Source organism: Cynocephalus volans, chromosome 16 (assembly GCF_027409185.1).
Source record: "Cynocephalus volans isolate mCynVol1 chromosome 16, mCynVol1.pri, whole genome shotgun sequence".
Taxonomy (NCBI): domain Eukaryota; kingdom Metazoa; phylum Chordata; class Mammalia; order Dermoptera; family Cynocephalidae; genus Cynocephalus; species Cynocephalus volans.
This window is the reverse complement of record NC_084475.1, coordinates 21,045,602-21,065,485: the sequence shown is the minus strand read 5'-3', so window position 1 is coordinate 21,065,485 and position 19,884 is coordinate 21,045,602. Positions and strand designations below refer to the sequence as shown.

Genomic DNA, 19,884 nt, shown 5'->3' with positions numbered 1-19,884 from the left:
CGCAGGACGTACCAGGAGGTCTGGCAATGGTGCCCAGCCCTGGAGCATGGAAGCTTCCTTTACTCTCAGCTTTCGCAGGAGGATCAAAACAGGAGCCTTAGCTTGTGTAGACACTTTACCTGTGGCCCGTGTGCTCCCCACTGCCAGGTTTCTGGGTCTGCAGACCCATTGCTGGTCAAAGGCGCCATCTGTCCTCCTACTCCCTATGGAGGAGGCCTCACTCAGAAGGGACGTGGCCTCTGCTCCAAACTCGCACGGCCCCTGGTCTACTCAGCTCTTCCGCTTGGCTCTTTATCTCCAACCTCCACGAGCCCCCAGTCAAACTCTGACCACACCCTAAGGCTTGCCTACTTCAGTAAGGAGTGACTCTGCTCTTCTGTTGCTCAGATCGAAATCCTTGGGGCCACGCTCGCCCCTCCTCTGTGCCCATCTCCCTCTCGAGCAGGTCCTGTCAGCTCAGCTTTCACAGTGCGCACCATCCCCAGAGCCCACGCTAGCAGCCGCTCTTGCCTGGGTGTCCTGCCTGGGCATCTGGCAGCCCTTGACGATTGGGAGAAGCTTCCCGCCTTCCTCCAAACCTCCAGGCTGCCTGACTGCACAGGATGAGCGGGGCCCTGCACACCTGGCCTGGCCACCTTCTCAACCGCCCCTTCTCCTACCTCTCTTCCACACCCTCTTATCGCACATGGTCCCTGCACTGGGCCTTTGCACATGCTGCCCACTCTGCCTGGAAAGGGCTGCCCCACTGTCCATGGATCACGCTCACACCTCACTCAGCCTCTGTTCCATCGCCACCTCACCCTCTCCCTCACAGGGGCTCCCTCCAGATGCGTCCCACCTTCCCCCTGCTGTGCTTTTCCTCCACACATGACTAAGCCTGACACACTGCATTCACCCCAGGTACAAGTGCCATTTCTGAGGGAGGAGCCTGTTCAGCATGCTGCTGGGCCACCGATGCCCAGACAGGCCCGGCACCAGGCCTACTTCCTAAGTGGCTGCTGAGTGGGCTGAGCCCTCCCCCAGGAATGCTGCCGTCTTACGAGCGAATTGTCCTTGGGATCCAGGGGCATCTCGCTTGGGCACACGCACTTCCCCGAGGGGAGAGTCAGGTCACTGCTCCTCTGTGGCTGACACGGAAGGTCAGGCCACACATCTTGCGGGGGTGACAGATCTGGACTTGGAGCTCACAGCCCACCCTGTCTCTGCCCCTTGCTCGTCTGCCATGATAGCTGCCCTCACTCCATGGTTCCAACAACAAGTTACTAGTGTTTGTCTTGTGAGCCACAGTCATGTGGTGCCAACTCAGCCCCTGTAGCCCCTGAATGACTGAGCAGTGTTCCAGGGACGTGAACACCCTGCAGACATGAAGGTGCTCCCCCGTGGCTCCACCAGAGACCCAGGGCCAGCACTGATGGGAAAACAGCCCTGGACACATTTCATCAGCTTCATTTTGAGTCAAATGTGGTGAACGGAGGTTGATGGCTGGGAGCTGCGCCATGGAGTGGAATGGGACCCCCATGGGTCTGTGGTTATGAAATACAAATCAACATCAAAGACAGACGACACATCTGCGAAGTTCCTGTCCTCCTGCCTACAGTCAGTGAGAGCCAGCTCAGGACCCGCGGGGCTGTCACTAACCTGTACCCTGGTCTGGCTCTTCTGATGAGGTAGCATGGCTGCTGGGTGGTTTGCAGATTTTGTACATCATGGACAAGGTGAAGTTGAAAATAATCTGGGAAGCTGATTTGAATTTGCTGACTTTTTCATTTTGTCTGGAAAGCTCATTAAACAAGTCAACAACAAAAATCTACCTGCTATCATCACCACCTTATCCAGGAAAGGATACGTTTATTATTTAAAAAGTAGGATGGATGCACTCTTTTTTAAATTGAAAACTGTCACTTTGTGAAAAACCAGCTATAACAGCCTGTTTTCCTCACGCTGCCATGAGGTGGTGAGCTCCCACAGTGGCTCGTGGACTGGCACCTGTTCATGTCTTCTCTGCAGCCACGGCCATGCTCTGAGCCCCAGTGTTGAGTCACAATGGGGCCCCACATGAAAGGATAGGTAGCAAGAGGAGGCACGTTAGCTCTCACGGGCGCGACGCCGAAGCCTGTGAAGCTGTGAGGTGCTCGGTCTCCTGGACTGGCGGGCTCGTGCCCTAGTCCCCTCACAATGCCACATGCTGGAGAATCTCGTCACATGATTCTTAATGAAGAGAGGGAAAACCAGTGCTAATTGCAACAGGATCCTGTAAGGAGAGTGAAAGCTCACCTTCTCGGATCCGTGCTCAAGCACCACCTCCTCACTGAGGCCTTCCCAGGCCACCTGCTGCATTCTTTCTCCAGCTCCTGCCACCCCTGTCTCCAAACATCACTTTGTCACCTTAATTGGCCTGTTGCTGGCTGCCTGTCTCCCCGCTGGAACGCAAACTCCTTAAAGGCAGGGAGCATTCCAGTGGCCAACATGGTACCTGACGCATGGCAGACACCTGAGAGATACTTGTTGGAAGAACGGATCTTGTTAGAACAGATCTGCAAGAACCAAAGCACCTTTTGCAAAGGCGCCATCCTGACACATGGGGCCCGGGCATGAAGATCCACCACCCTCCAGCCTCACTGTCCTTCCTGCCCACTTGATGGTGCAGCTCGTGGACGATGGCAGCCCCTGGGCACAGCACTGTCTGTCCTGCCCTGGGACCTTCCCACACACGGCTCATGCTTATCCCACTCTCTTCCTGCTCACAGCCCTGGCAACTTGCTGCTCACACTCCCTAACCAGGGTAAGTGCTGCCTCTTCCCAAAGCCTCTGCTGACCTCCCTTCCCACTGTGAGGTGGGGCAGGCGCCACTCTGACAAGTCCCAGAGAATTCCGGCCCCCACTCTGAGGCAGCTCACTTACAAGTGCTTTCCTATAGCTAATTGTCAGTTTTGTATCTGCCTCTTGGACCAGACTGTGGACCCCTGGAAGACAGTCTGCCGTCTACGGCGATGCTCTGGGGCCCAGTATGTGGCAGTGCCTGTGTGCCAAGCCAGGAGTGGATGCACAGACGAGAGAGAAGCCCTTCTCAGTGCTCCAGAGATAGCTGTGCGTCCTGACACCCCATGACGTTCTCGTGCAGCCCCTCAGGCATGCACGTAAATACCAGAGCACCCATGGGAAAGACGGGTCACATTTGAGCATTCTAGTGTCCAGGACCCACACTTGGCAAAGGGGCAGTGAGGGGTCCCAGCCAGGAGCAGATGCCCAACCCATGTAAGGATGAACTTGAGCTTGGCCCCCGAGGCTTCGAGAATGCAGAGACCACTCTCCCCACACAGGAACCCAGAGAGATAGTACATTCAACACCCTTCCTATTTTAAAAATTGCTTCTGGAAAGAAACATAAAAGGTTTCCTTACTTTAAAAAGAATCTTAACAGACATTAAGAGACCCTGTTTTGCTGCTGCTATCAGCGACACCCCCTCAGGGGATGTGATGTGGGAAAGGTAGGACTCGGTGTGGGCTCAGGAAGCAAGGCTCGGACGTACTGCTGATGACAGGAGAGTGACAAGTTAGAACCAATGACAAGGGACCACCAGGACCCCACTGCACATTCCTAAGACTCATTAGTGACATTCAGTAGGAATTTCAGTAGGAAACACAAGATCTGCCACGCCATGTTCTGAGTCTGGCTGGCGTAAACTTCTCCAGATTATGTCCCTCCCAAGTAAGCCAATGGTGTCTACTCCAGATAAACCACACCCCATTTCCTGGTAAGCCCAGTCTCCAAGAGGGACTCAAGTACAGTGATCCCAGAAATGTGAGAGTACAGCCCAGTTTCTAGAGGGTAAGTGTGGACTCATGGTCACAGCAGGGCAGTTCTGCTTTCCTGCCTTTCTAATAAAACACGGTGTTTTCCCCCAGTGCCCCCTCTTGGCTAGGGTAGGGTGGTGGAATCTAGGCTGTGTGGAGCCAACCTTGTACAGAATGTGAACCCTGAACAACGGTCTGTGACACTTCTTCATCTAAACAGGTAAGTGAAAGCTCAAGCTTATAAGACTGCTTCGTCTGTTGCTGACAGACACGGGGTGGGAGGGGACATGCTACCACCCTCTCCATCATCTGTGGGTGGCTGCTGCTCTTGTGAATCACGATGATGTGTGTGTGTTGCTGCCGGGCAGGAAGAAGCCTATTATACAAGCTGCCAGGAGACGCAGACTGTTAAGTGCCTTCAAATGAAGCAAACACATGAGTATCTGGTGAAGAAATGCATTTTGGAGAGAATTAACAAACATTTAAAGGTCTGCTCTCACAATGATGCACATGGGTGGAACGTGAGTCCTCACTGCCACGGGCAGGACCACACCGGCTCAGCACCCGGGCATCACACGGCAAGCCAGGGGCACCCTGCTGGCGCTGGGTGGGCTGGGGTCTTGCCTACCTTGCGGACCATGGGGCTCCCATCGTTGATCAGCTGGGCCAGCATCATGGCCACATTGTGGTCGATGGTGGTGGAGTGGTCTGTCCTTTCCGCGGAGTTGCCCACAAATGTGCCGAGGGCAAAGACCGCCGCACAGCGCACCTGCAAGGCAGGGGACAGGGAATCACAGTCATGCCCAGAGCTGGCTGTGTTTGGTGTCTGCATTTCTGCCAGGGCTGCCTGCAAGTCAATCCTATTTAGTTCAGAGAGGCTCAAGTCAATTTCACAAGTGCTTATGGGACAGTACTCTAGGCCCAGAGCTACACTCTACTGACAGTGCAGAAACAGGGAGGACGATGCCGGGAAGCAGGAGGTGGCGGCATGCCCAGCCCAGCTCCAGGAGCTGATAAGCAGGCTGCGGGGTGGGAACTGCATTTCTTCTGGAATTAAAAGACTAAACCACGGGATTCCTCCATGGATGAGACAGAAGTTCAGGGGAGGGGGTGGTGAGTGGGGAAGGCCTGGACAACCTCAGAGGCAGAGACGGTGCGAACGGAGCCCAGCGTGGGCTGACTCCATGAGGCTGGCAAGGCAGCAAGGGGAATGACCTTGGGATGGCTGTGGCACTGGGGACCTGGGCTCAGCTCTCATCCCCAGCACCGTGGGATCCTGGGGAGACGGTGGCCTTGCCAAGCTTTGGCTCATCACCAAACTGAGCAACGTAACACATCCTGCACAGGACTGGTAGGAAGAATCACAGAACCGAGTGGGACAAACCCCAGAATTTCAGAAGATGGTGGCTGTGTCTCAAGCATGGGACAGTGAGTGAGTGCAGACGGCTTATATGGGGTTGGTGGCAAACACACTCGCACTGATTCAGAGCCTCGTGCTGTAGAATAGGAACGGTCCAGGGTTCCCAATCCCAAGCTCATGCCCCTCATTCTGCTAGAGCCATGACCAGACAGCGAGCTCCACCTCCCGAGAGGGCAGCCCTGCCCACGACGGTGCTGCTGCGGTTTCCTCTCTGAGCACCTCACCATCTCATATGAGTCCATCGGACTCAGTCGTTAGCACGGGGACTGCTTTTGGGCTCTGCTGACCCTTTAGAAAAATTAATTCTGCAGCTAGAATTAGTCCTGATGAGCAACCAAAAGCCACCCAGTACCTGCATGAAGTCACCATGCTGTGGCTCAATGTCCCAGCCCTGCCACCCAAGCCTGCCGTGCCATCTGGCCATGAAGAGGGAATTATCAGTGGAGCCTGCAGTTATGCCTAGAGAAGCGCAGGGTGGCATGCTGTAGACAGAGTGGCCTGGGAGCCGTGAGCACGGGGAGAAGAGAGAGCAGCCACAGGGCTGTGTGGCTGGAGCAAGATGTTGAAGTAGCAGATGTGGCAAACAGGAGAGCTAAGCCCAGGAAAGGAACAGGAGTCACGGCCAAGGCAAGACCGGGGGGTGGGGGGGAGGCTGTCTTAGAGAGGTGTGGGTGTGGGAAATAGAGCCTTAGTCTGGTTTTGGATGCCAAGGGCTGGATGTGGGCAACTAAGCAGCATGTCTGGGAGGAGAGGGCTGGCTGCCGGAGGCTGGGTTCTGTGGCCAGTGGGGAGGTGAGACCATGGGGACATGCTGCCCTGAGGAGGGGATGAAGGGGCCCTAATTTCCAAGCATGTGAAGGCCCCAGCTAATGGCCCAGGGAGAGGAAGAGCCAGAGAACGAGAGAGGAAGAGTGCAGGGTCCAAAGCTGCAGCCTCGCTTGAGGAGAAGTAGGACCACGTGATGTTCCAGAGAGAGGACGCGGCATAGGGGGCATGCACTCCCAGCCCGCGGCTGCTTCTGTGTTCACTTCCAAAGGTTATCACGGATGCTGATTGCTGCTGTGACTGACGTGATTGATAAGACCATTAAAATGATTGAAAAACCAACAGGTTTCCTGGCTGGCTGTGAGGACTATGAAGCTCATGTTTTCGTGGTGGCAGTCACTGGAAGCTCCACCGTCCGGACGCTTTCCGTCTCCCAGGCTTCTGGCAGGTCTGGCTGTGTCTGCTTGAAACATTTACCTCCGTCCTGAAGCTGGCAGCAAGAAGTATGTGACACACAGCGACATTACTGTGAATGGCACGTGTGCAGTGGGGTTTGGACGTGGCGGGGACAGCCTGGCCCTGGCGGTGGTGGTGGATGCACCTCACAGCTCCTGGGCACCCCTACTCAGGGTGGAGCTCAGAGAAGCTTCCAGCAGTGGGATGTGGTCTTTGGGGCAGGACCTGGGAAGGGCGAGCGTTTATTGCCCATAGCGCAGGAGAGCATGGCAGACCCTGAGGGCTTTGGCAGACGCTTAGCCAGCTCTGCTCGCATGCCAAGTCCACGTGCTGGGACAGGGCGCCCCAAGCCCTGTCCTGGAGGAGCTCACCTTTGGGGGGCACAGGTGGGAACTACAGATGAACAAATCAGGGCGCCGCTTCTCCTTGCCCATGACCTCAGACCTCACTAGGGTGACTCTCGAGGAACCCCAAAGGAGGAGGGGTCAGGGCCACACACATGTGGGGAGGACATCCACGGCCCTGGATGGAAAGTGGGACACTGGACTCAGGCTGAGAACTGACCTTGGCGAGGGGAAGGGGGGCCACGGCGACAGTGACAAGAGCAGCTTGGGAGCAAAGGAGAGACACAGTTTGGGATGCAGAGGAGAGAAATGGGGGTGGCTGGGGTGGAGGGCTCAAGAGGGAACACTTCTGGAAGGTGTGTGAACTGACTCACGCTTGCCAGCTTCATCAACATAGATCGCGGGTACCCGACAGTTGCGTGTTTCCATGGGGTAAGCAGTGGCCCTTGAGGGGCAGGGTGAGCTGATCGCTGCTCTGAAAGAGCTGCCCAGGTGCAGAACCTGGTTCTGTGTCCTTTAGCGCAGTCGCTCATGAGCTGGATTTGGTCTTGACCTCTGCTCTGTAGATCTGGAGACAGAGGCCCAGTGGGTGGGAGTGGCCCGAGCTCACAGGCGGCAGGGGCAGGGGCCTGCTCCAAGCCGCGCTCTGCTCTGGCCGCTCGGGGGTCTACGCCTCATGGCTGTATTGGGGCCGCAGACCTAGACTGATGTGTACTGTAGCAGGTGCTGGCATCCTCGGGAACACACGGCACTGCGTTTTCAAGGACTTCCCCAACCACAGTTTGACATGAAATGCACAAGTGGGCAGCTCACAACAGCCCACCATGTAAAGCTTCAGGCAGGACTGCCACTTTCTCCACCAAACACTCTCTCAGATTGAGCACAGTGGCTATTATTTTTTTTAGCTTGGACCCGTGGCTTACTGACAAACACATGGTAGTGATTTCTGAAAAAGGTTGTAGGGTCCACTATCCCCAACAAAATCCAACATGCAGCCTCTAAAGAGAGTCCTCCTGGTTCACAAAACAGTTTTGCCATCTGTGTGGCAAGAGGGAAGGGTGGGAGGCAGCCTTCTGCCCCAGCCCTGTCCTCGAGATTCCCTCCTCCCCAGCAGTGGAGCTGGCTCTCTGCCGTCCTTCAAGTCCAGGCCCAGTGCCCCCACGGGCCCTCATCTGTCAGCACACGCTCCTCCGGTTCTTGGATGTGGTTCTGACTGTGATGCCGCTGTGAGGACCATGCTGCACGGCCCCAACCCAATGCACACAGCCAACACAGCCACATTACAAGTACTGATGAGTCCTGCAGCTGTTCAATGACCAAAGACTCCAGAATCATTCCGGGATGTTTTCTATGTCAGCTGTGATCGCACTGACCACACAGCAAGGGTGGAGGGGTACAATTACTTTCCAGTAGCTGAATGCAGAAGACATAGCAAAACGTTACCTGGGAACAGGCAGATTAATGAGCAATTACATCTAATCATTTCCTCTGTTGCTTTCTGTCCTCGGTTTTCAATCTACCGCAAGTGAAGGCATTTCTGAATGAAAACACTGGTTTAACCTCTAATCCAGCTCTACCCCAGTGACTGTTCCAAGGGCAGGTCAACGCTGACAATTCCTGAAGCTGCTCTCTAAAGCCTGGTGAGTGTTGTAGATACTTCCTAAACAGCCCCGTATTTTTCAGAACCACATTGGCTTTTCACTTCAAACGCCACTTTTCACGTTTACGGACATTTCCCCAATAAATTTTCCCCCATGTTAGCACAGCTTTTGGAAAACAGCATTTCTTTCGGCTTGGCGTAAGTCTGTGCACAGCTCAATTAAGGAGGGTGGGCCTGTGCGAAGTCAGGCCTAGGGACACCTGTGCCTCGTCTGACTGCTGCCCCTCTGGTATCTCAGGGACACTGGAGAGTGCAGGGCTGTGGCTGCCCTGCGTCCTCCAACCCCCCAGCCACCGTGGCCCGCACTGGCCCCGGGCTGCACCCTGTGCTGCCTCCTGTGCTGCCTCCTGTGCTGCACCCTGTGCTGTACCCTGTGCTGCCTCCTGTGCAGGCGTGGCCTCGCCTCCACTTGCTGTTCAGTCCTTGCTTCTCCGACCCGCCAGCCACCGCGGCCCGCACTGGCCCTGGGCTGCACCCTGTGCCGGCTGGGGCGGCCTCGCCTCCACTTGCTGTTCCGTCCTTGCTCCGACCTGCCAGCCACCGTGGCCTGCACTGGCCCCGGGCTGCACCCTGTGCTGCCTCCTGTGCCGGCCGGCGTGGCCTCACCTCCACTTGCTGTTCAGTCCTTGCTCCAACCCGCCAGCCACCGCGGCCCACACTGGTCCCGGGCTGCACCCTGTGCTGCATCCTGTGCCGGCACGGCCTTGCCTCCACTTGCTGTTCAGTCCTTGCTCCTCCGACCCGCCAGCCACCGCGGCCCGCACTGGTCCTGGGCTGCTCCCTGTGCTGCCTCCTGTGCCAGCCAGTGTGGCCTCGCATCCACTTGCTGTTTGGTTCTTGCTCCGACCCGCCAGCCACCGCGGCCCACACTGGTCCCGGGCTGCACCCTGTGCTGCCTACTGTGCTGGCCGGCGCGGCCTCACCTCCACTTGCTGTTCAGTCCTTGCTCCTCCGACCCGCCAGCCACCGCGGCCCGCACTGGCCCCGGGCTGCACCCTGTGCCGGCCGGCGCGGCCTCGCCTCCACTTGCTGTTTGGTCCTCACTCTTCCTCCCCTCCCTATTCCTCACTTTTTCAGAGCAATGTTACACTCTGAGTTTCTGTTTGATGCCTTAAGCCCTTTGGAAAATAAAATGGGAAATAAGTAAACATATCTCCCTGAGGAAGCAATTCCACAAGGACCCCTCTTTTCAGAGAGAAGCCCTGTGTCCCTGACCCCCAAGGGGCATGAGAGTTAGTGGACCGGAGCATGGACTGGCACCAGCTGCCTGGTCCAAAGCCTAAGACAGGTTGGAGCGTGAGCAACTGATCTGCAAAGAAATCTTTGGACACAGTGGCAGAGCAGAGCAGAGGAGAGAGGAGGAGAGGGCGCTGGGGGGCCATTGCAAGGCACCAGAGGCTCGGACCCACCAGGGGGTTGGAGATGGGCTAGGGCGAATGTGCCACCCACTCCCAGCAGCCTGGGACTGAGGGCCTTGGGTGGGGCTGGTGGCAGGCATCCTCCCTTGGCCAGGTGGCTGGGGAGTGGTGAGGGCACTGGGCAGTGCCCCAGCCCTTCTCCAGGCTGCATGAGGCTTGAGACACTGTCTGCCCCTCTTTGTAAAGTGGAGATGAAATGGCAGGTGCCAGGTGCTGGTGCCTGTCACCTGAGACTCCACGGGGCCATCCCACTGCGGGTGAAGACCATCAACAGCATGACGGTCTTGTTACTAAGATCCTACGGTGCTGCCTGGTCACTTGGGGCAGCCCTTGGTGGTTGTGGACACAAGGCCACACGTGAGCGTGGGCAGGCCTCGGCGCTGTTCCCATGCGACCCTTGATGAGCAGCACTATCGGCACCAAGGCCTGACTCACCTCTGGGATGGGGTCGGAGAGGAGGCTGTAGAGCTTCTCGTGAGCGCTGTCCCTCACGCCACACCACCTCGCCGAGTCGAAATTCTGCCAGATCCTTCCCAGGCAGATGGCCACCCACTGGCGCAGCAGGGGATGGGGGTCACTGAGCTGCTCCAGGCAGATGGCGATCAAGTTCCCCTGGAGACAGGCTTCCTGCAGGAGTGGAGATGACACAGATGGACCTGGGGCCAGGGGTGTGGGGACTGGGGTGACAGTGCCCATTCCTCAGGAGGCCTTGCTCAATCACATCACAAGATCTGCTCAGCTTCCCTTATTTAAATCCAGCCTGCAAACGTACCCTGTGAATGGCCAGCTGAATGGAGGGTCTGGGCCTCTGCGGAGCATGCCCCGTGGCATCCCCGGGTACTCTTTTCTGAGGCTGTTTCATCAGACATTCAGAACCACAGTTTCCTCTATAAATATGGCAGCTTGGGGCTGCAGCTCTGCTTCCAAATGCATTTGGCAATGAGTAACCTCTTCTGCAATGCCAGAGGAAGGGCTCTGGGATGGCTGGGGGCTTCCATGACACTCACCTGCCCTGTGTTGTAGTTGTTGACAATCACCGCGAGAATGAAAGCTGTCATGGTCCTGTGTTCAGCCTGGAAAACAAGTCAGCCTTGGTTTTGCATTTCTCCCATGGTGGAAGCTCATCATTCCCAAAGCACAATGTATGCTTTTGGAATCTTTACCACAAGCTTGACGCATAACTACCGTAATGAGAGCCAGCTGACTGTAGTTTTCTGATCTGACTCTGCAAAAGAAAACAGGCTTCTCAGAAGGGGTCTGACAGCTTTGGGCTTGCGCCTCTGAGGGAGCACACTGTCTCTTTGAAGTACTGATGCTACGGGCAGGTGTGGGCCCGTCCCTCTGTCATAAAGCGCCCGTGTTAATCAGTGTGAAGTTCCCTGATCGCGCCCCCCTCACCTCTGTCCAATCCTATTAAGCGACATCGTCCTCTCGTCGAGCGCACCAGTACTGAAATGAACGAATACAGTGTTCTAAGTCTGCTTCCTTTTTCTCCTTCCTGGTCTTCTATTGAACTGATCCATTTTCATTCTTTCCTTTCCTCTGAGCCTCTACTGACTTACAAGTCTGACATATCTACCTTTACCTTTTTAACAGTGCCTCACTGGTTTTCACATGCATGATGAGTCTAATCTGTTCTATACTCCCCTGGGATTAGTGCGAGGCTCTTAAGTTGCCTTAAATCCAGTATCCCTCCTCATGTTGAACCCCTCCCATTAGCGGCTGTTAACATTATTTATTTTCACTGCAATGTTCATTAGATTTGCCGCATGGCTGTATGGTTCTGTGCTTCCCGCCGCTTCCTGTGCCCCTTATTCCCTCCTCGCTGAGACATGGTCTTCATAGCTCTCTCCTGTGGGGGTCAGAAAGTGGAAAACTGCAGTCTTTGAAACATCTCCTCTGCCCTCGTTCCTGAATGATGACCTAGCTGGTGTGAACTCTGGGCCCACAGCACCTTCCCCAGCACGTGGAAGGCTGCCCCCTGACTTCTGCTGTCTGTGCCTGCTCTTTACTCCTTCGTAAAGATGCTTCCTGTTTGTCCTGGCTACTTCTAAGACTTCTCATGGAGCCTCTGACATTTGCTGCTTTTGCCGTGGTATGTCTATGCGTGGGTCTGTTTTCATTTAACCTTCTCAGGATGCACCGTGCTTTTTAAATCTGAAAAGTCACTTCTTTCCTCAAGTCTGGAGAGTTCCCAGCCACCGTTGAGTGCACTCAGAGGTTGCTTTTCCTGTATTCCCCAGCCCTTGGCCCGGAGCGACGCCGTGAGGTGGGCCTTCCCATCAGGTCGCTCTGGTCTCTTTCGTGTCTTCTCCTGTGCTGCATGCCAGGAGACTTCCCCACTCATTCTCTGACGTCATTTACTGACGGTGTCTGCTCTGCTGTTAATTCACCTGTGAGAGTTTTCACTGATAGTGACTGTCTTTCCTTCCATTACAGGTTTTTTTTTCCCCCCCAGATCTGCCTGTTTACTTGAAACACAGAATGTACCGTTTTCTTGTAATAGGCCCAAAAGTGTTTCTGAAGAAACAACACAATGGTTTACTGTTTTTATTTAATCATTTTAAACTTACATTGACTTTTTAGTCTGTTCAGCCCACTCCACTAGGTCCTGTTCTATCAGTGGGCTCAGCTCATTTCCCTTATGGTGGGTCATTTGACTGTGGGCTTGAGGGCAGGCTGCAGTTCTGGCTGGAGCCCCCATGCCCTGGAGGTGTACGTGTCCCTGCACAAAGGTTCTGCACCTGCTCCTTCTAGGACCCTAGGAGACCTCGAGGATCCTGACCTGGTTTCTGTGTTAATCTCTTGGTTGTGACTCCCATACAAACTCAGACCCTGCACCTAGGCATGGCACAGATCGGAGGTTTCAACTTCTCATGAAGGCCCTTCATTTCCCTTTGGCACAGATGTGGACAAATGGTAAACGTCTCAGAAGCAGGGGGCAGTTCCACTCGACCTCTATGAATGAGGGGATAGGGCCTGCCTTGCAGGCTCCCAGTTGAGTGGGGATGTCATGTTGGCCATGCCGCCCGCCCTGCGCCTGGTGCCAAGTGGACTCAGGTCTGGTGCAGCGTGGAAAGACTCGAGGTCGCATGCTGGCGATGCTCGCTGTGCACCAGGGGCTCTCCTTGGACCTCTCTCTTCAGTCTTTGGCATTTGGGGATTTCCTTTTCTTTCTTTCAAACTTTGCAATGTCCTCAAAACTTCAACATGTTGGTAGTTGAAGTGGGGCCCATTCACGTCAGCTTAGCTCGTCATTTTGCTGCAAATTGCCAGTTTAGCGTTCTTTTTCATTTGCTTGATTTGTATTCCTGCTTACCCTGAAGAACAGGGAAGTGATTATTTCCAATAGTCATATAAAGTATAAACCTTAACTGCCTATGATGATGTTTAAATGCAACACTTAAGTTAAAGCACGTAAGTACTATTTATCTTTTATGTAATAGTCCTGTTTATAATGTTTTTTTCCCTAATCATTTACTTTAAAAAACCAACTAGAGGGTGAAATTACATACAAAAGTTCCTTTATATAATCAAAGACACCTAAGACTGTGTAAACAAGCTGTTATACTTAATTAGATATTCTGGAGAAATTAAGTGGTATTGAAGAATTATTTTGGGTAACTACTTTATTCTCATTACTATGCTTGGAGCTAGGGGCAGGGAATAAAGAAATTAATTATAGCACATTTATAGAATGTTACTATATACCCTATTCATGGATTACTAATCTTTAAACAATTTAATACAATAAATTTAAAATTTAAACTTTCTTTCTTTTCTTTTTTTTTTTTAGGATCCAAACCTGTGGCCTTGGTGTTATTAGCACTGCACTCTCTCGAGTGAGCCACGGGCCGGCCCTAAAATTTAAACTTTCAAACGACCTCTTCTGTCCTTCTTCCTTTCCTCCCTTCCTGAAATAAGGCACATCAATATCTTATCATGTTCCAGGACTGTCACAGGCACCTGAATTATCACATTACAGATGTATGAGCACTCACTAATCCAATTCAGCGGACAGATGCTGGAAGAGCAAACTTTACTGCACTGCAAAGACGTGCAGTGAAAACAGACTCACGTAAACCACACCAAACAGGCCGCCCGTGTTCCTTGTTTAGAGAGAGAAGTGCAGTGGCCACACCACTACAGCACTAAGCACAGGCAATGTTTGAGATGCGGCAGGGGCCACATGTGTGGACGTGGCCCCCCGTGTAGCCCTCTTTATTTGGGTGATCCATGGGGAGGGGCGACCTTTCTCCCAGGCCCTCGTGAGAAGGCGCAGCAGTGGCATGATGTGTGAGCAGGGACAGCTGACACGGATCTCAAGACTGTCCGACAGAGAAATGGCACTTATCCTTACAGGCATGTAAGGGTCTGCCAAGACCGACAGGAAGTACTTGTGGCCGTTGTCCTTCACGAGGTCAGCCTGGCACGACTGCAGAGAGAAAGAGACACAGAGGAGAAGCCATGAGTGCAGTTACCTGACCGGGTTTCTTCTGCTTCTGCGCTGATGGACAAATGAATGGGCAATGAAAGTTTCATGCCATGATCACTTTCCTCTCAAGTCTAACTTTCATCTGAAAAAACAGCGGGAGCTCCTGCTTGCAGACACACTTTCCTCAGCTGAAGGAAAAGGGATGGGATCTTGCATATTCTCAGAAGTGAAGCGTCTCCAAGACGCTGCCTGGAAAACACCTTCCGGTTGCCTGATGGGGCTGGACTCCTGGCCGTGGCAGCATGTGCCCTGCAGCCTCTGCCTGCACCCTCCCCTCCACCGGGCCATACTCCTTCCCTCTCGCCTTCCAGCTGGGATGCACCAAACACCCGAAACCATCACTGTTTCTGCAGACCTTGGCCCCTGCAGAAGCTTTTCTCGGGATTTTGCTTTAGCTTACAAAACACTGTATTGAAAAACAATAATCTGTGTGAATGCAACATTATGAATTATTTGTATCACATGGTTGTATTTTAACAGGTGTTTCTTAAGCCCAACTCCCTAACCCAGAGGAGCGGCTCTCAGTCGCTGGAGAAGCTGAGCTGACAGGCATGTGATTCTTTCCAACTCTTTGGATCGTCCTGTGCTGTAAACACAACCATGTCTGTGTGGTCATCGCTTATCATGCATATTTGAGGATGTACGATATGCTGAGCACCAGCTCAGTCCTGGAGACAGTTTCTGGAGGAGACAACCGGGTGAACAGTACTGTCCTTCGTGACATGCTCACACTACAAGGGAGAAGCCACAGGGTTCTTGGGGAGCTCAGGGACAGGAAGAGATCTCCAGCTTTCTGGAGGAGACATCTATGCTGCAGAACATGGGCTTACCCAAGGGAGGGAGAGAAAGATGGGGAGGGCAGGCACAGAGGGGAAGAGGACTCCGTTCTGTGAGGAAGTGGTGGGTCCAGTGCTGGAATATGGAGGCTGTGGGAGAAGGGGACAGGGAGGCAAGTGGCAGACTATACAGGGCAGGAGGTTCTGAGGAGCCCGTAGGAGCTGAAGCAGTGGAGGGATGAGGCAATAGGGCCCCAGGCCGGTGAGAGGGGCTGAGCCAGAAAGGGCCAGTGGGCTGTGAGCAGCACAGACAGACGGACAGGGATGGCCCACAGACATGAGGAGGCTGTTCGGCGGGATCTGAGTGGGAGGTGATGCCGTCTGACATGATGGAATGGTCACGGAGCACAGGAGTCCACTCTGGGGCACACCGCATCTGAGGCATCTCTGAGACACATAAGCAGAGCTGCTCAGAAGGAGGCGGACACAAGTCTGAAGCATGGAATGTGATTGGAGCCGAACTTCTAGATAGGAAGTCACGCAAGTATGGGGGTAACCGAAGACCACAGGGAGGTCCCTCTAGAGCTGGGAGGGAAAGACATGGCCGGGGACACAGCAGAGATGGGTGCCCAAAAGAAGGGCTTGTGAGGGGCATGAGAGATGTGGTCTCGGGGGGTCCTGGAGGAAATGGGCCTGGCCCTGAGGGGAGCTGTACTACCAAAGCTCCCACCTTCACACTGGCTGGTTTGGGGAATTTCTGCAAGTGCTGGTTCTTCAAGGGAATTAGATGATCATGACATTCAGGGCTTGAGAATAACATCTTGGAGATTTCAGGCCCACACTGGTGAGGAAAAGGTTTCTGTGTGGAAGAGAGGAAAAGCAGCAGGATTTGAAACAAAACCAAGTTTCAAGTCCAGGTTCTACCTCTTGCTAGCTGTGGGACCCCAGCAAGGTTTTATAAATCTGGGCTCGAATAATGGAACGGAAGATCAACCAACATGTGTCAAAGCAGTTTGAAAGCTGTAGTGTGGCACTCAAGCTACGGATGCTGGCATTCGTGGAGCGAGAGGGACCCACGGAACATGGTCTAATGTCAACTGGGCTTCCAGGATCAATACCCAAGGACCTGATTAGTGACACGTGAGACAATGCACCCACAGTGTGAGACGTCCTGTCACCAGCTCCCAGCTGCCGCACTCTAGAGGATTGGAAGTCTAAGAGAGGTGTTCTGGAGGATCAGGGAGAGAAGTGCTGCACACCGCAGTACATTCTTGGCCCTCCAGTGCACTCGATTCCCATGGGAGCTCCTTTTCCACAGAGGCAGGAGTGGTTTTGCAGGTGGAATCTGCTGGTTACTGCAGCCCAGAAGCTCCCGGCCCACTGCCTGTTTCTCAGGGGTGCTAATTAGGTGTTTCCTCCTCACATCAATGCCCTGAGAGGGCAGGGAACTGGACTCGGCCCTGCGGAGGTGAGATTTGAGCAAGACAGGACTCAGGTCTCAGGCTTCTCACCTGAGCTGGGGGGGGCCAGCACCACACATGGTTCTCAAGAAGTACACTTAGGAGGTTCCCTGTTTTAGTTGAGAGTTTTGACAAATAAACTAATAGGCATCGACTTGATGTCCTCTCTGTATAGACTTGGCCCAGGGGTCCAGAGAGAGCGTGGAGCTGACGCCCACAGCAACAGTCAGCAGCACGTCCTAGAGAATAAAAGCACCTCTCTTTGTTTCTAAACCAGAGGTTCGACAAGTCAAATCAAAGCCCACGCACTCACAGTGAAGCTCCTAAAAACATGTCTCATCAAAGAGTGTGAACGTGTCACTAATTCATATCCTACAATTGAATCTGAGGCACGCAAGTCAGAGTGTCTGAAATGATAACTTTAATATGCCTTCAACACCAGAGTCTGGTGATCGTCTGGAAAATATTAAAAGATCTCTGATCCCTTCTCGTACGTCTACCTTCACTTTTGATGCCCAGCAGGTGTCATTTGTCTACTGGTTTATAATACGCTCAGACTTTGCACTAACTCAACCTCCCGCTGTGCCGCCCCCTGCGGCAGGGGCCAGGGAGCTGCTCAGTGCTGCCTGCTAAGGGGAGCCTGCTCGCCCTCCTAAGTTATGAGCACACTTAGGCCAAGGGCCTCATCAAATGGAAGAGAAGATAAGATGTTAAGCTATAAACGCACAGAAAAGCAACCAACAGAGGACACCTTTCACAAAGCGCTGGCTTGGTGGAAAAGTACGGAAGACTCAGGGGCTCCGACGACAGGCTGGGCTGTGTCAGCCAAGAATCTGCCAAAGTGGCTGCTTTCCAAGCCTCTGTCTTGCTGTGTGTGTTTGTTCTTCCCCAGATCAAGCTACCGCTGTGACACATTAAGGCCAGAGTAAGAAGAAGGTGAAGGAGCAGAAACAGCGTGAAGACGAGGTGGGTTTTCTGAGCAAGCCCCTTCCCCAGCACATCCTGAAACTGACTCTGTGCCGCCTTTGATCCTCTCTATGTCTTAGAATTTCAGGGAGTTATGTATTTAACATGGGAAAAAGGAAGGTGAGAAAGAGAAGAAAACAAACAAGGAGGAAGACGCGAGTGCACATTCCGTTGTTGCAGCAACTGAAGGTGTGGTTTGCAAACATATGACAAAGCAGCAGCGACTGGGAGCCTTGGCCAGAGTGCCGGCTTCTGCAGGGGTGAACGTGAGAGGCCGGGGCAGGCTTCCTCCTCTGCACGTCCTGGCAAAAGATGACACGGGCCAGACCCTAGCTTCACCCTCCTCGATACAGACTGCAATGCTTATTCATCAAGAAGCAGCAATGCACGCACTGGATACATACTAACAGAGCCCTGTGTCCGACAGATGCGGTTTAAACAGGCAGGACAGCGACGCACGCTTCAAGCAACCTCACCCGTGAACACACCACTGCACATGCTCTGACGGGAATGCGGAGAGAATCAGAGATGCAGGATCATGTTTCCCATCGACTGGGAAAAAGAGCTTATTCCTCGTCATGAGGAAAGGACTTGGTAGTGCTGTAAAGGTAAGAAAGTTTCCAACAAGAGAAAACAACTCCGGATGAGCCTTTAGTGGACAACTACAACATTAGGTGCTACCAGAGAATCCATTTGAAGACAGATGCAGAGCTATGTTGGGGTATTTATATACACAGAATTTAACAACAGTGTCTGGCCATAAAACTAGCAGTGACTGGGAAATAACACCAAAGTAGAGATTTCTGTTTACTAGTCACAAGAGCTCACTGTTCTTCACAAATTCAGCAGAACATCCATCAGGCAGTTACGCACTTTCCTGCTCAGGCCTCAAACCCTGGGCACAACTGATTTCCCACTTGCCAAGTAGGCAAGATATTAAAAAATATATATATATATTTTTCCCCAAAATGTTTTATAACCTTAAATACCTAAAAGCCCTTTAGCCATTCTCATGTTAGATGTTCCAGTGTCCACAGTAAACCTCAAAATGAAAAGAGAACACGGATGTTGTAATTGACGTCGACGTGAAAATCACTGGCATGCATGAATAATAATTACATATAATGTAATACATAATATATTAATAATATGTAATAATTATTAGTTTCTTATTTATTCTAATTTTTACTTTACGTAAATGTAAGAAAATATGAATGCATACACTCAAGCACTCTTTGATGAAACAAAAGGACCTGCTCCATCCATGTTCTTCACCTTGCTTTCCTTCTCTGACCAAAACATCCCCTGGAGAGCATTCCACGGCTGCTCACCAAGGCCTTCCTTGCTCTTTTTCCAGCAAATGTGTAATATTCCATTAGGCAGGTGCAGCACTGCTGACTTAGCCAGTCTCCTATGGATGACCAGACCTTTGACTGAACAGATCTTTTGGGACTACAAGCAATACTGCAATGAATAGACTTAAACATAAATTATTTCACATGGATGCAGGTAGAGCTGTAGAGCAAATTCCCAGAAGGAATTTGTGCTGGATCAGAGGATAAATGCATTTATCCTTTAATTTTGATTAAATATTATCTCACTTAATACTTCTACAACATAGCACGTTGTAACATGTTCGAATTTTTGCCAGCCCGATAAGTGAAAAAATGGTATTTCAGCATTCTTTTGCTGTGCACTTATCTTATTAAAGAAATTGAGCCTTTTTCATGTAATTAAGAGTCATCTGTATTACTTGTTCTGTGAACTGCTGGTTCATTTCCTCTGACCATTTTTCTGTTGGACTATTAGTATTTTTCTCGATTTCCAGGAGGTCTCTATATACTAGGGAAACTAATCTTTTGTCTTTTCTGAATTTCTTGTTTTAAAACATTGCTCATAGTGTTTTTTTCCCCATGTAAAATTTTTTATTTGTATGCAATTGGGTCTATTAATTTTCAGATAAATCTAGATTTTGAGTCGTAGTTAAAAAGGAATTTGCCTGGATTTTCTTCTAATGCTTTCATGTTTCCTTTCTTTATATTTAAAGAATCTATCTCTTTATCATTAACTCTGGTATTCAGGATGTGCAGTTAGCCACTCAGTCATCCTAACATACCCCACTGATTTGAGATTTTATCTTTATCATATATAAAATCTCGAATCTAAGTAGGACTGTTTCTCTCACGCTCCACTGGTCTGCTGTTTGTGATCTAGTATCAGAGGCTCTTTATTACTGAGACTTCATAGCTGACTTTGACATTTGGTAGGATTAGTTCCCCATCATCATTCCACTTATTCAGAATTGTCTTGTCTGTTCTTACTTCTCCGCA

General features: G+C 52.2%; 1 protein-coding gene across 1 annotated transcript in view; it reads right to left on the bottom strand.

Moving 5' to 3' along the window:
- Nucleotides 1-19,884, bottom strand: part of RPTOR (regulatory associated protein of MTOR complex 1) — a 417,690-nt gene that overhangs the window by 70,738 nt on the left and 327,068 nt on the right. The window contains exons 14-17 of the mRNA XM_063080629.1: nt 14,218-14,292; nt 10,865-10,930; nt 10,293-10,484; nt 4,423-4,563 (exon numbers count right to left, since the gene is read on the bottom strand). Of these exons, the coding sequence (XP_062936699.1) occupies nt 4,423-4,563; nt 10,293-10,484; nt 10,865-10,930; nt 14,218-14,292 (474 nt within the window). The remainder of the gene's footprint in view (nt 1-4,422; nt 4,564-10,292; nt 10,485-10,864; nt 10,931-14,217; nt 14,293-19,884) is intronic.